At 45.9% G+C, this 12,277-nt stretch overlaps 1 protein-coding gene across 1 annotated transcript in view; it reads right to left on the minus strand.

Annotated features, from left to right (window-relative positions):
- Window positions 1-12,277, minus strand: part of CDC42BPB (CDC42 binding protein kinase beta) — a 119,000-nt gene that overhangs the window by 69,868 nt on the left and 36,855 nt on the right. The window contains exons 9-10 of the mRNA XM_015419590.1: window positions 10,850-11,016; window positions 10,632-10,751 (exon numbers count right to left, since the gene is read on the minus strand). Of these exons, the coding sequence (XP_015275076.1) occupies window positions 10,632-10,751; window positions 10,850-11,016 (287 nt within the window). The remainder of the gene's footprint in view (window positions 1-10,631; window positions 10,752-10,849; window positions 11,017-12,277) is intronic.

Raw genomic sequence — 12,277 nt, forward strand, 5'->3', positions numbered from 1 at the left:
TGGTTGCGCTTTGTCGATTCCAACCTAGCGTACCTGGCTGATATATGTGGCTGCTTCTTTATTTATTACTGCAACAGCCTGCTTTTCCCATTATTACATTCAAGGCGTCTAACAAATCATAACTGTACAAAATCGCATTAAATCAACACCACAGAAAACCGAGGAAGGGACGCTGGAACTGCTGTGAGGGGTTCTTCCTGCTCTGAGGAAGACAGCATTTTGGCACGGGGTGATTCCTCCCATCGGGCCGGGCCAGGAGGCGACTCCCACCTTTAATCTTCCGAAGCCAAAAACAAAACAAAAAAGTGACTTTTCCATTAATTAAAAAAAAAAAACCCACTCTGAAAATTGAAACCGTAAATAAACTATGCACAGAGGAGCTAGAATGGAGTCCAATGGCTCCTCAGAGACCAACATGATTTTCAGGGCATCAGCTTTCCAGAGTCAGGGCTCCTCTCCGTCAGACACAAGTAGGAATGGAGACCCCTGAGTCCTTCTGTCCCAGTCAGAAGGTGGAGAGGGGTGTTGCAAAGGAAGGGAGTCAGGATACAAAGGTACCGTGCAAAAGATAATCGATCTTGATTAGAGCAGGGGAGAAAATTAGCACCAGTAGTAAGAGTCCTATGTCCCTACTCAGCCCTGGGGAGTCCATTGTTCTGAATTCCGTGCATGAACGCGAGTTCAGTAATCTTGCGTTGTGATCTCCCCTTGACGCTCCTCTGAAGTCTGCTACTCTTCGGTCAGCAGTGGGATGTCCTGGAAGATTAAAATGTTCTCCCACTGGTTTTTGGGTGCTGTGATGTTTTTATGTCAGACTGATGCCCATTTATTCTTTTGTATCCAACGTAGAGAGTGGAAAGGCACTGCTGACACTTGATGACACATATAGCTCTGGAACAGGCTTCCTCGGGAGGTGGTGGGCTCTCCTTCTTTGGAGGTTTTCAAGCAGAGGCAAGAAGGCCATCTGATAGCAATGCTGATTCTGTGAAAATGGGCAGATCACGAGAAGGGAGGGCAGGAAGGGTCACATCAGTGCTTAGTTCTCGTGGGCCTTTCTTACACGCCCAGGGAAATGCTGATTGCCACTTTGGGGTCAGGAAGCATTTTTTTCTCCAGGCCAGTTTGGCTGGAGATCCTGGAGAGTTTTTTGCCATCTTCTGGGCATGGAGCAGGGATTACTGGGGGTGTGGGGTGGAGGTATTTGTGAATTTCCAGCATTGTGCAGGGGGTTGGACTAGATGACCCTGGAGGTCCCTTCCAACTCTATGATTCTATGATGACCAAGGAAACAAATAAGATGTATAGGAAAACTAAAATGAGCAGAAAAGAAGCTTGGTCGGGGAAAACCAGCTAGCTATATTAACCATCCCCTTAATTAAATGCTAGGCAATATGACCTCCCTACCTCTGAGTAGAAGGAAAATTCATGGTAAGTCAATATTTCTTTCTTACTCTGTCTGCAGCAGACAAGGTAAGGATATTTCTTTTATGGCACCATACAGTGTTGAGGCTGAAGTCCGTGTAGCTTCCTTGAAGGTGTCTTCTACTGAAGCATCTGAGTCACCACACATGTTAGCAGTGTTATAAACAGAGTGGGCTGTAATCACTGTCTTCTGTGCACAGTAGACCTGCCCGATATGCTCCCTTAGCCATCTGCTTAAAGTAGGTCTGGAGAGACACACAGCGCAGAACGTTTTCTTCATATCATAGACAGATGATGTGAGAAACAATTAACAAGACTGTCTGACGGAAGCCGACGTGCATAAATAAACCCTCAGTGCCTCATGGACATCGAAGGGTATGCCACGATTTCACCCTGGAATGACTCTCTGCTTCAGACAGAAAGAGGGAGGACATTTTCAGAGAACAGCGAAAAGAGCAGTTGACCTTGGACAGAAATGCTGGCTTTGTTCTTAGTACTAACCTTATGAAAGGCGGACTCCGCTTCTGATGGCCCAAGCTAGTAACTGTGGCACACTGCAGTGCTACCAAGGAAAAGTTCTCTGAAGTGGTGACCTTTTCAAAGAGATTTCTCTAATGGGTTTAAATGGATGTTCAGTGAGCACTCTCAGAACTAGAGTCACCAGGAAGGGAAATGGTGCACCACTGAGGGATTGGTGAGTCATCTCATAGAAAGCATGTAGTATGTGGATGCCCCGTCAAGGAGCAGTAGCACTTTTGCCAGCGCTGCTGTTGCTTGCGTAGAGCACTGGCACACAGCCTCTGCTCTAGGCCAGTCTGTGGAAACAGAAGACCCTTCTGGATTGCATCCTTTAATGAGTCCAGCTTATATTTTATTTATTTATTTTTTTTTAGATTTATATCCCGCCCTCCCAACGGCTCAGGGCGGCTAACATACGGCAAAAGCCGCATTAAATAGATAAAATACAATAAAACAAAACCACATTAAAACACACAATAAAACCATACAATATTTAAAGTGCTCTAGTCTTCCTACATATAATTCACCCAAGACGGGATCAGTGAACCCAGTGCGGCGGCCAGCTGTCTCTAGCGCGGTCTCCAGTAGCGCTGTTCTACGCGCATTCTGCCAGGTGATAGTGCCCTATATGATGGAAACAACAGTAGGACAATGCCACAATGGTGGAATAGTGGCGGCTCCTACTCAAAGGCCTGGCGGAAGAGCTCCGTCTTACAGGCCCTGCGGAACTGCACAAGGTGCAGATACATCCTAGATGCTGAACACCTCTTAGAGCATGACCTGAACTACCTGCTCCACGTAGTCTAGACATACCAAGTATTTCTACTTAATCTTCTGAAAGTTAGTTGCAGACAAGCCGGGTCCGGGTGTAGACTAAACCCCTGGGATACACTGCATCTGGCCCTACTGAAATCTTCCATGGATTCGTCATGGCCATCTCCATTAAACCGTGCCTATAGGGCCAAAATGCAACAATACACAGGTTCATCATCTTCTTTCCTCCATTTCCTCATTGGCTGGGAATAAGGGGTAAAAATGGAAAGGCTTTGGGGGAACCAGGGAGACAGCAGGACATCCATCAAATTCCATTCCCAAGTCTCGAGCTAGGTAAAAAAATCTTTTGGTCTCATGATTCAGGTCTGCAACAAAAAGATTTACATTGGGAGTCCCATATCTGATCTTTGTCCTAAACAATTGCTAGGTTTGGAAGCTCACTCATTCTGATCTATCAGCTGATGACTGAACCAGCCCACTTGGCTATCCTTCTGTCCTTGTATGGGTTCTGCAGAGAGAAATGGATAACTGCCTACTTATCAGGATGGACATCTGCTCATACAGGAGTTTCGATTTTGCTTCCCTTTCCCTGGAAGTCTACTGGTATGTACTTCACTGGTAATATTACACATCCTGTCTAGCACGTGGCAGATCAGGGGGGAGGAAATTAGCTCTAGTCAATTTTTAGTGTCAGCTTTGTCTTTCTCATACAAGATACCTTGGGTGAAATCCCACATAACAAGTGCACCCCAGCCCTGGAGGCTGGTATCTTCAGGTACTTCGAGCTGTCCTTGTGTTAGGTAGAGTTTCCTGTTGGAAAGGTGAGATCTCCTTGTCTACCACCAAAGACTATTCTAGAAGGGGTCTAGAACATCAATCTTCAAGTTGCGCTTGTCCATGATCTTTCAGTAGTATGGTAGCAGGGTCTACAGCAGTGTTGTCTCATGCAACTGTCGGGTAGTCCCGCCATGAGATTATTTCCCCTTCTGCTGGAATGTGCTTTGCTCTGCAGCTGCGTTTTGGTTTAGCTCCTTATCTGCCTGCTGGCCTTGAGTGCTCATCGCTTAGGCGCGAATGCCTCTGACTCTCCCGCTCACCCCTGAATCGTTAGACGTTTCCCCGCATTTTGTATTCATTGCTTATTGGCCTCTAGGTGTCAGGGGGTGTTGTATGAACCCACTATAGTTACTATTGCCATTTTGTATGCGTCATTCCTGACTCAAAGAGTCCAAGTCGACTTCAACTTACTCTGATCAATAAAGCTGAATCTAGTTAAGAACCTGCTGTTGATACTGAGTCATTGAAGTACCTGACAGGAACTATGGAAAAGATATGACTCATGCTATTGTAAAGCCCTGGAGGTAAGTTGAGATCATCAAATTGTTCAATTCTGATCTCACCACCTGCATAGTTGACCTCATCTTTTGTTTCTTCTCATCCGATGGAGAAATCTTGTCCTAATTCCAGTCTATCATCATATTTAGATGGACACACAGTGTAAGAGTCAGCAGGCTTTACCCCTTATTGAGAAGAAGTAGTGTTCCTTCAGGTACTGCCCTGCCATAGATATGTCTCTCACTGGTTGATCTCTGGATGCTGACCAAACCAGGAGGTCATCCTAATATGAATGGATGAATGCACACGCCTTGACTTCAGAGATTAGCTATCAGAGCTCCCATCACTTTGGAGAAAACCCTTGGTGTCATCACCAAGCCAAAGCCCTGAACGGAAATGGTTGCCCAGAAACTGAAGGGGGTGCAGAGAAGACTTCTCTGCTGTTGATGAAAGCCAAGTAAGTGTCCTCTCTTAGTGCCTCCATTATGGCTCTGAACCTTTTCGCGTGGAGCTGTCTGTACTTTACAAAACTGTTCAGGAACTTCAAGTCTCATATTGCCTGCCAGTCTCCATTCATTTGGGGGACTGTGAAAAATTCTGAGTATACTTCTGGGGATGAGGCTGGCTCTTGATTGACTGCTGTCATTTTGCATTGTTGCTTTTTTCCTGGTCATCAAAATGAAGGAGAGTCAATGAAGCTGCCAGAGGTGGTGGTGGTGAGTTCCATGAGGTAACCTCTTGAGATTATGTTGCTGACCCAGCAGTAGGTGGTGAGTCTGTTCCTGGAGATGCTCCCCCATAGCCAGTGGACTGGTGTCACAATGCTGTTGCTGGGACTTGACCCCTCTTGTGGTCTCCCTCTTTTTTTACTGTCCAGTCTTGACGATGACTCTGTTTCCAAAAATTGGTTCTGAAGTGAGGTACTTCATGTTGTGAGAGAAGGGGCTCAAAACCATGACTCCTCTGGCAGTGGTCCTTCCTTTTACTAGATATGGGCAGTGCTGTTTTATCTCCAGGGATAATATAAATTATATTCTGGTAGAAACCAAACAACTCTGCCCTGGAAAAAAGGGGTGGAAACCACATTTACCTCAGAGGCAGTATCCACTGCCCATGATTTAAGCCAAGGGTTGTGCTGGACTATATCATTCTAGAGGAGAACTGGAATATGCTCAAGCGGGCATTTGCCATAAAGGAGGAGGAGGAGGAGGAGAAGTAGAAGGAGGAGGAGAGGAAGAGGAGGAGATTGGGCTTATACCCCACTCTTCACTACCCAAAAGAGTCTCAGAGCAGCTTACAATCTCCTTTCCCTTCCCCTCCCCACAACAGACACCCTGTGAGGTAGGTGGGGCTGAGAGAGCTCTTGAGAGAACAGCTCTTGAGAGAACAGCTCTGAAACAACTTATGACTGACCCATGGACACACCCAGCAGCTGCATGTGGAGGAGTGGGGAATTAAATCTAGTTCTCCCACGCTCTTAACTACTACACCAAACTGGCTCTCCACTACACCACTACACCGAACTGGATGAGGATTAGTTTCAAAATACCTTCTCTGGAGCTCTTGTTCTTTGCCAGTATTAACTGTAATACCATAGGTCCGAGGCACTGGCAAGTAATGTTGCTGCTGGAGCTCTTATAGGCAATGCTGAGGATTCACGTGACCTCATCAGGGCAAATTCAGACCTGAGGGCAACTTAGCTCTTTGGGAAGCATTCCATGTCCTTATGGACAACTACGCCTGAAACAAAAGTGCCTTTAGGAGCATCCACCAGGGGATTCCTTTAAAAAAATCCATGACATCATTAGGCTTATTAGATAAAGGCGTAGCTCATCCTTCCTTTTCATTTCCATTTCAAAGAAGCCTGGAAATAAGATAACCCTCTCAGCACTTTTGCCTCTTGGGAACATCTCTCATTTCTTTGGGTTACCCTGTATGTTTTTGCCTCTTCAGCACAGCAAGCTTTCTGACTGTTTCAGTCAAAACAGAAGGAAAATCTTCGTGCTTAAAAAAGGTGTTTGGTTTGTTCAGTCTCTTTAAACTCCTCAAAGATTTCTCAATCCTCTTTGTCTGAGGAATGATCTGTAGTTTTGGGTTCCATTAGCCTCATCCTGAGCTGCTATAAGAACTGTCTGGCACAGCTTCTCTGCTGCCTTTGTTGGCCGGGTTTTCCAAAATTTCCAGTAGGAGAAAGTCTTCCTGAAGTCTCGGCAGCCTTGCAGGGCAGCTCTGTCTGGGTCTATTTTTTAAGAAGAGAGAGGGAGTACAAGGGGCTTTCCCCCCCTAAGGCTTTTGTGCCCTGCTGTGGCTAGTTGTGGGTACATCTGATTGCACACTAATTAACTCTTCAGCCACCACAATCCTCAACCATTTTACAACTACTAGGGGCGACTGGGTCTATGACAGCCCCCGCTAACGTTTCTGCTCTCTGCGCACCATCTGTGAGAGCCAGCGTGGTGTAGTGGTTAAGAATGGCAGATTCTAATCTGGAGAACCGGGTTTGATTCCCCACTCCTCCTCCACATGACGCCTGCTGGGTGACCTTGGGGCCAGTCCCAGTTCTCTCAGAACTCTCTCAGCACCACCTACTGTCAGATATGCAGCTGCCATGGTTGGGATGGGGAGGATGCTTGCTGCTGGATGAATTACGCATGCTGTGGAATGTTATGTTTCAATTCCCCCTGTTCTTTATCACCCGGTAGCCTGGAACTGTGACCTTGGTACCTTGTTGCTCTATTCTCTGGGAATGTATAGCCCGTTAGCTTAGGTGGGCTTTTGCTTTTATTCTGATTGGCCCAAGACCATCCCCTGACCTTTTGAATCATGTATATCTTTTGGCTACGCACGCTTATTTCCAATCCTGACACTAAAGAGAGCCAGTTTGGTGTAGTGGTTAAGTGTACGGACTCTAATCTGGGAGAACCGGGTTTGATTCCCCACTCCTCCACTTGCACCTGCTGATGTGACCTTGGGTCAGTCACAAGCTCTGGCACAGCTGTCCTTGAAAAAGAGCAGTTTGTGTCAGAGTTCTCTCAGCCCCACCCACCTCACAGGGTGCCTGTTGTGGGGAGGGGGAGGGAAAGGAGTTTGTAAGCCGCTCTGAGACTCCAAGTGAAGGGCGGGGTATAAATCCAATCTCCTCTTCTTCTAAATGTATGTGCAGATGGACTTGCTCTTACAGACTCTAATAAACTTTACTCCTTTGGAAAGAAAGTGTGGCGAACTGATTGCTGCAGGACTCTGACACCTAACCTCACAAGGTGCGTGTTGTGGGGAGAGGAAGCAAAGGAGATTGTAAGTCACTTTTGAGACTCCTTAAGGTAGAGAAAGGTAAAGGTAAAGGTTCCCTTGCTCGAAAGCCAGTCGAATCCGACTCTAGGGTTGCGGTGCACATCTCCGTTTCAAAGCCGAAGAGCCAGCGCTGTCCGAAGACGTTTCCGTGGTCATGTGGCCGGCATGACTAAACGCCAAGGCGCACGGAACGCTGTTACCTTCCCACCGAAGTGGTACCTATTTATCTACTTGCCATTTCTTGCTTTCGAACTGCTAGGTTGGCAGGAGGAGGTAGAGAAAAGTGGGGTATAAAAAACCAGCTCTTTTTCTTATTCTTCACTGACAGCATTTCCTGGGGATGGAGGGGGACTGGTGTGTGACTGCACTGAAAAACAGCCCTGTATTGGGCTCATTCCCATCATATCGATTTTGCCTGCCAAAGTCACTCTCCCTCTTAGCTCTGTGCTGATACTCCGCCTCTGAATCGGGGACTAGCCTTCCCCAGCCTGACTTCCTTCCCTAGGACTTGGGTGCAATGACCTGATTGGTCCTGTAGTGCAAGGCATCTCTCCCGACTACGCTCCTTCCTCCATGGAGGACGTATGACACACCACCTGAAAGGCATCCTTCTCTGAGAATCTGTGTTTCTATTGCCTGACTGGAAGCAGTAAGCTGACAGGGAAAAGAAGGGGTGGGGGAGGAGCCTTTTCTGCATCATGAACAACGGGAGGAACGAAAGAAACAAGAAAAGCAGGATAGTTAACAATAGAAAGGCAGAAGTGACTGAAGGAGGACAGAGCTCCTCTAACAGCCTATCCTCATTTCCTATGCAGGAAGTATAATGCGGAAGAGAGCAACTCCCACCAGTGGAGTCAGGAAGTTAAATACAGGACCTGCCTGCTGATCAGGAAGGGGGGAAATTTCCCATGCTAAAATACTCCCCCGCCCACCGAGTAAGAAGTAACTTCTTCCTCTGCTAATAGAAATTGATTGCTCGAGCAGTTCCATAAGGGAAGAGACAGCAGTCCTTGGTTCCTCACATTCCGCTATGCCAACTGATGTTATCATGCCAACAGCCGGGTTAGCAAAAGGTGGCCACTGGTTGTGAACTCTGATGAGCAACTAATCCAATTTCCCCAAATTTGTAGGATCGTGTGCATTTTTTCGCCCTACTATCATTGGTACACAAAGGATGAATTTGCATTTTACTCATTATCTGCAAACAGAGGCTAAACTTTCCACAAGTTCTGAAGACTTTGGGAAAACCTCTGGGAGGGGAGTGAGGCAAGAACACAGAAATGCTCATAAAAACTGATGCCTATTCAGTGCTCACTTTATCAAAGCTAAACTATCTTTACTGCTGTAATAATACAAAATGCATTATTCATAATATGGTTAGCATCTAAAATAATACTATTTGGCCTTTTTATGCTGCCTCAAATTTGTTTATTGCAAGTATACCCAGAACCAGCGAATGTGCTGCCGAGTGTTGCACCTTAAGCTATCTAAAAGCAGATACATCTTTGCTTTGGCCACCTAAGAAGTAAGAAAAAATAAAATTTGAAACCAGAAATCACAAAACTTTGTAGGAAAATTAAAGCCTGTTCATATTTGGGCTCAAAACAGTTTTATGCAGTCACAGTATTAAGCGTTACTGTCTGATTTGTGTCATTTCAAATCCACCTTTCTTGTCAGAATTTTAGGTGTACAGAAACGGAAAAAAGTAGTTTGGGGGGGGGGAGCGGGAAGAAAAACAATAACACCCTGATCCCCTGCCCCCAGTACTAAAGGCCAATTAGAAGCTGAAATGGACTGCCACCAATGCTCCCTCTAAGCTGTGGAGTCTTGTGAGCAAAAATTCTACTTTGTGAGCTACTGGCATTAAAGGTGTGAGCAAGCAATTTGGCTACTGCATAAATTAGTTTGCTCTGGAGCCATCCTTCCTGAGCTAAGACAAAGATGTGTGAGCTGGAGGCTAAAAAAACTGTGAGCTGGCTCACACTAACTCAGCTTAGAGGGAACACTGACTGCCACCCAGACTAACTCTCAGAATGAGCAGACACACTTGCTTTCCCTCCCTCCACCTTAAGAAGATGACTAATTATGGCTAAGTGAAAACATTCTGTGATTCAGTGTGCTAATATGAGTTTTGACAATTCTGCAGCCTTGTTCACACTGCACGAAGGGCAGATGTTCCTGTCCTTCTTTCCTTTGCCCCATAATGTACTGGTGGTAGAAACTGCCATCAGGTCGCAGCCAATATATGGCGACCCTGTAGGGTTTTCAAGGCAAGAGACAAACAGAGGTGGCTTGCCATTGCCTGCCTCTGCGTAGCAACCCTTACTTTCCTTGGTCTCCCATCCAAGAACTGACCAGTGCCAACCAGTGTTCCCTCTAAGCTGAGTTAGTCCGAGCTAGCTCACAGTTTTTCAGCCTCCAGCTCACAGATTTTTGTCTTAGCTCAGGAAGGATGGCTCCAGAGCAGACTAATTTATGCAGGAGCCAAATCGCTCGCTCACAGCTTTAATGCTAGTAGCTCATAAGGTAGAATTTCTGCTCACAAGACTCCACAGCTTAGAGGGAGCATTGGTGCCAACCCTGCTTAGCTTCTGAGATTGAAATATTCTGGGTCATCCCGGTCGGGTATTACTGAGACAAATTTGGAAGCAAAGATCCCATGCATCTCAAGCAAGGCATCTCACATATATGCTGTGGATATCTAATTAACTAAGAGGGCCATAATAAAAAGCTGCTGGTGACATCTGAAGGATTAATAACTTCAGCATAAGAATGAGGCTTCTCAGAAAAGTGAATGAATAAGGGATCTGCTTTAGGCAAGTTATCTTACTAAAGTAAAATATGCAGCAACATGATTTTTTTTTGTAATGAGTGACACTCGCATCACGTTCCATGGATAAAGCTTGCCCCTTTGTGGAAGAAAGCAATATTAGGTGAAGAAGATAACCTGGGATTTTTATGGAAAGAGGAAAAAAAATATCAAATTATCTAAGTGAACCTGTACAGATGTCTTGTGTTCTTGAATTCCCTCATGGGAGTACCTGCTACCAGGCTGAAGGAAGCTTTAGAAAGAAGATAAGCTCTCATTAAAAAAAAAAACATTCTAAATGCTATGTAACATTTTGCCTGCCACAGTTCTCGAAAGCCGCATTAGAAACTAATCTGCCACACATTTACATGAGCAGGGCTCTAGCAGGATACTCACAAGGACCAGGTCTTCACTGTTGGAATTATTTTGTCCTTGTTCCAGGACAAGGGGAGAAACCCATTAAAATATGCTGGTCACATACCTGCTATTTTGTTTTTCAAACGCTCTATTTCCTCATTTAATTTCTTTATTTCTTTATCCCGGTTGGTGTTGGTCGTTAGGCGAGCAGAACCGTGAAGGGACTGAACAGCTTGGGTGGATTCTTAAATTGAACAAGAAGAACACACAATGTTTAGCCAGATTTGACATATTCCGCTGCTCTGCTGCGTGCAGCGCTAAAGGAAAATTGAGAGGGACCACCTTGCAACTTCCTGCTCAGCTCCAGCTTCTCCTGCTCCAGCCTTCGTATTCTCCTTTCGTAGGCCTCTATCTGCAAGCTGTTCTCCAAGTCGCGCTGCACATCCTCATCTTTGGTTATACTGCTGGACTGCATCACCCCCCTTAGTGAGCCTCTGTCCGAACAACAGCTGGAACCAGAATACATAACAGAACACATTCTAATGGAGGAAACACTCGTGGTTGACTCTCCACATCCAGTGGTAGTAAACAATGCTCCCTCTAAGCTGTGGAGTCCTGTGAGCAAAAATTCTACTTTCTGAGCTACTGGCATTAAAGTTGTGAGCAGGTGATTTGGCTGCTGCATAAATTAGTTTGCTCTGGAGCCATCCTTCCTGAGCTAAGACAAAAATGTGTGAGCCAGAGGTTAAAAAACTGTGAGCTAGCTCACACTAACTCAGCTTAGAGGGAACACTGGTAGTAAATCCTTTCAATACCAGCACTAGGACACAGCATTGGGGTGGGGAGGCCATGACAACTACTTGCTGTTGGCTCTCCAGGGCAAGAGGTTGGGCCACTATGTAAAACAGGAGGCTAGACTAGATGGACCACCAGGCTGCTCTAGTAAGGCTCTACTGATGCTCTTAACTGTTGCGTTTGACCCTGAGCAGTAGGTTTCCTGTTGGAAACTCGACAACCTGGAAGCACCTGCTGAGGCTGTGTGGTGGAACGTAATACAAACGCAATATATACCGTGAGATGGCAACCAATATACACAGACTCGTCTTTAAATTTACTAATAACACAATGGTGCTCAATGTAACTACAACACAGTCTATTTCTTACAATAACTAGTAATAACAAAAAACAGGAGATCCTTTTGTTCAGTACAGCTTGTGAAAGATTTTACAGCATATACTTTTTCCTAATGCGACTTGTGAGACAGGGTCCCGGTTTACTTTCAGCCCGTTTCTTTATCTTTATCAAAGAATCCTCACACTTAAAGACTACATCGACGGGAGTCTTCTGTAATTACTTCTATTGGCATACTGCTCCTGTTTCAAATCTTTCTCCTGCTTCAAGTCTGTGTATATTGGTTGCCATCTCGTGGTATATACTGCATTTGTATCGGGTTAACTGTCCGTGAGCCTGTCATTTGGTGTGTGTGGTGGAACATGCCGTCAAGCTGCAGCTGGCTTTTGGAGAGGCCCACAGGGTTTTCACGGCAAGAGAGGAACAGAGGTGGTTTGGCCTTGCATACCAAGGTCTACGGGTGAAGAACTGCAACAAGGCGCAGCTCCTCAGCTCTCTCCCTCCAGCCTTCCCAGGCTTCAGGAAGATTTAAGTGGGAGGAAGCTGACGAGGGCACCAGTGGCAGCAGCTTCTGATTCAATGGAGACACGACAGGGAACAGGCAAATGGGATGTCACTGCCGCCGCCTCCTTTTTTCTC

This window comes from Gekko japonicus, unplaced genomic scaffold, assembly GCF_001447785.1.
Source record: "Gekko japonicus isolate JY-2015 unplaced genomic scaffold, Gekko_japonicus_V1.1 scaffold975, whole genome shotgun sequence".
Classification (NCBI taxonomy): domain Eukaryota; kingdom Metazoa; phylum Chordata; class Lepidosauria; order Squamata; family Gekkonidae; genus Gekko; species Gekko japonicus.